At 47.9% G+C, this 3,640-nt stretch overlaps 1 protein-coding gene across 1 annotated transcript in view; it reads right to left on the minus strand.

Annotated features, from left to right (window-relative positions):
- LOC310792293 (dedicator of cytokinesis protein 3-like) overlaps positions 1 to 3,381 on the minus strand; it is a gene marked incomplete at both ends in the record, with an annotated part of 29,361 nt that extends 25,980 nt beyond the window's left edge. The window contains 4 exon segments of the mRNA XM_083654014.1: positions 607 to 713; positions 1,262 to 1,424; positions 2,537 to 2,661; positions 3,372 to 3,381. Coding sequence (XP_083510140.1) covers positions 607 to 713; positions 1,262 to 1,424; positions 2,537 to 2,661; positions 3,372 to 3,381 — 405 coding nt within the window.
- Between the last annotated feature and the right edge of the window lie 259 nt (positions 3,382 to 3,640).

Genomic DNA, 3,640 nt, shown 5'->3' on the forward strand with positions numbered 1-3,640 from the left:
GAACCGTTTGGTCTGAACAAGTAAAACTATTTTTATAAGCATTTTACGAAATGTCTATGGGAAATTAATGGCAGATGAAAATCTCTGGTACAGTGCTGAAGCAGGAAGTAGGCGGTCACTTTGCCTCTCAACTGCCGGATAATGTGGATGCCATCACTGATGACATCACAATTGCTCAAGTGACATCAGTGATGACATCACTTCCATCACTGACTGACACCGCCCGGACAGACAGACAGAGCCCACTTAGCCAATTTTAACTAAAAAAAGATGACATGATCTGGCAGTTAGTATAGTGGCTACAAGGCACCATACCTCTATGTCAGTGCAAGTGTGTGTGTGTGTGTGTGTGTGTGTGTGTGTGTGTGTGTGCGTGTGCTCGTGTGTGTGTGTGTGTGTGTGTGTGTGTGTATGTGTGTGTGTGTGTGCTCGTGTGTGTTGTGTGTGTGTGTGTGTGTGTGTGTGTGTGTGTGTGTGTGTGTGTGTGTGTGTGCTCGTGTGTGTGTGTGGGTGTGTTCGTGTGTGTGTGTGTGTGTGTGTGTGTGTGTGTGTGTGTGTGTGTGTGTGTGTGTGTGTGCTGTGTTTCTGTGTTAATCATGCGCCCACCTTGTAGACATACAGCTCGTGGCTCTCGTCTGACAGCGTGGTCCCGTCTTCTCTCATCAGGGGAGTGAAGGCGAAACCAAACAGTTTTTTCTCCCCTTTGTCTTTAGCTGAAAGGAATCATCACATCCTGCTTACGTACATCTCCGCTGTACGAGCAGAACAAAGTCTAACCCCCCCGAGCACAACCCCATCGTCCTCATGACATCATCATGTGCTATAGAGACACTGCGGAACGCGTCATCATTCAGAAACCATGCCCAAAATGGGGGGAAACAAAAACTCCCCCCCCCCCAATCCTGGCGTTCTCCTATTGTCACGTAGTGAATTGCACACAAAAGATCATATATACGGAAGATGAATACTCCGACTTACTTCCTTATCCACATTTTTCTTCTCGCCAATTCTCAATGGCTTCCTTGTTTTGCTCGGGGAGCACAAAAAAACTTTAATTGGCGATTTTTTTTTTTACATTTGTTGTGTGCGCAGCCCACCACACAACAGCTTTTAGCTACGTTTAATTCAAGGAAAATGACGCTGGGCTGGTGTATGTCAGCGAATGGAGAGCTTTCCCCCTTCATGGGCGTGGCCTATTTCATGCAGTGTCTCTATGAGATGATTTGCGAGCGGTGGTGGTCGCTCAGCGTTCCTGACTCACTGGAGCAGTGTCTGAACTCGAAGCGGAGGTGGGACCTTCTGAAGCGGTCTATGGGGATGGGCAGCTTGACCATCTCGCTCCAGCGAGGGCTGTTGTTGTGGTAGAGGACAAAGGAGCGATGCTCGGTGCTGTTGGGCTCCCCGCTGCCCAGACTGATGCAGTCCTGAGAGAGAAGGAAGGAAACACAGCAGATCGGTTGTCTCTATTTAGTCTTCGGGTTCCCAGACAATTGGAGAGCTCCTCCGCATGCCAAATCATCTGGGAACTTCTTGCCGGAAATAGTTGAGAACGGCCACTAACGAACCTACGCCCCTTTATCTAGTTACCGGAAATGACGCTCTCCCCATCATCCTCTGAAGTGATTCTAGTAAGACAAACATACAGCAAGCCGCCATGAACAGCTCTGGGCCTGTGAAGCAAATTTTGGCGTTGTGGCCAAGCCCGGTATTGCAAGTCACGTGATGCACTGGGCCAAGAGAGCTTTTTTCGCCCCCATACAAATACATGGGGAAAGAAACAGCTGTAAACATTTCCTGGGTGTCACTCAAAGTCAATAACGGCTCTTTGAATCGAGTTTTAAATAATGGCGCCATTTTTCTTTCGAAGTCACCAAGAACCCTTTTGAGGAGCTCCCTCTCTCTCTATGGCTCTTGGCCACTATAACTACGTTCATGTGGGATAGGCGGGGCCAAGAAAAAGACTACTACGTAGAATCTATCGGCCCACCAGGAAGTAGGAGTCAAAACTTTTTTCAGCGCACGCGCTGGTTGAGCAACTTTCATTGGAATGAATGGGGCCGCCATCTTGCTGTGCCTTCTCCAGGTTTTATTATAGCCACGGGATACAGCGAATCACTTTGTAACACAGCGAGAACGTTTTAAAACATTGAAAATGGACGTCCCGAGCGGCGCTACATTATTTCATTCCATTTTATCCGTTTACAAGCAACAACACAACCGTCAACAACACAACTTCTGCATGTCACCGCCCCTTCTGCACGAAGGGCCGCCCTAAAGATTGGATTGGTTCTGCTATGCATTGTCCCCCCCCCCCCCCCCCACCCAAACTCTCAGATTGCTTCCACCCAGTTTTAGCAACAAAAGCTGGGACAAAGTTCTCTGTCTCTCTCTGAGAACTGAGTCTAGTCTTCATTGGGATATACTGTACATCGTATGGATGGATGGGAGGAAGGTTACACTCACATACCATGGGTTGATATAATGCGGTAGATGGAAAATAAATTAGATTAGGGACATAATAACAAAAGTGTCGTACTTTGAGCGTGTCCCCGTCGGCGTACAGGACATAGACGGTGACCTCGATGTTCTTCTGGACGCTCTTGCCCCCCCGCTCAAACTCCCCTCGCTCCAGCGTGAGGTACAGGTCGTTACGTATGTCACCTGGGACACAAAAACGTGGGGAGGGGGGAAGGACATGGTTAGGCCTGACACACTCATAACTGCATGAGAAACGTTCTACACCGTTCTCGCAGGAACGTCCTCGCCTCAATGTCACTGCTAGTCACAAAAAACAAGACAGAATACATCTCCAGAAATTCCCAGACTAGGATCAAAACAACATGGCGTGGTTAACCTAGTGTCCTCTAGAGAGAGAGTGGCGTCAGCGGAGGACCAAAATGCGAGACCCATTAGCCAATGAACAGCCAGGAATGGGTCTCGCGCTACTTTTGCATGCTAAAATAAAGCTGATAATGTACAATTTGATTCAAGGGAAGAAAAACCCTTTCAGAGTACAACACAAACTGTCTATTTTGCTGCAACTCGACAGTGCTGCTTAATCCAGGACCTTACTTCCTGGAACTCTTGAGAGTAAAAAAGTGGTCCATTGGAGGGAATGGAGATGTCGGGACTCTTCTATCTACACGGCTCTGGGTTAACCCATTGATACCTGATGCAGCATTTGTGTGTGTATCCCTTTAAGACCGCGAACCGCGTCGTCCGCAAATGCTGCATCAGGTATCAATGGGTTAATAAGATATAATGTACACGTGCACAGACCTTTCAACCAGCCTCTGCTTCACACATGAGCCCAGAGTGGTCAACATAAATTAGGCCACAGAGGCACCACACAGGGTTGGAAAGATGTGCACCACACCTCATTGTTCTTGTCAATGAAAAATGACCCACCTGAGTTGTTGTAATACACTGGAGCTCATACGCCCCAGCACCCCTTTGTAAGGTCAGCGCTTAATGGAACCAATATCAGTGCGGCAACAGTGTTGGGAGAGATATCGCCGTTATTTATAAGATCAGATGATAGTTATTTATATCCAAGTCATTTCCCTGGGGGACAGATGAGTCACAGTGAGTGGTATTGAGAGGTATTTAGACCGAGTGGGGAGAAGAGGAGGGGAGAGAG

This window comes from Poromitra crassiceps (genome assembly GCF_964638095.1).
Source record: "Poromitra crassiceps genome assembly, chromosome: 17".
NCBI lineage: Eukaryota > Metazoa > Chordata > Actinopteri > Beryciformes > Melamphaidae > Poromitra > Poromitra crassiceps.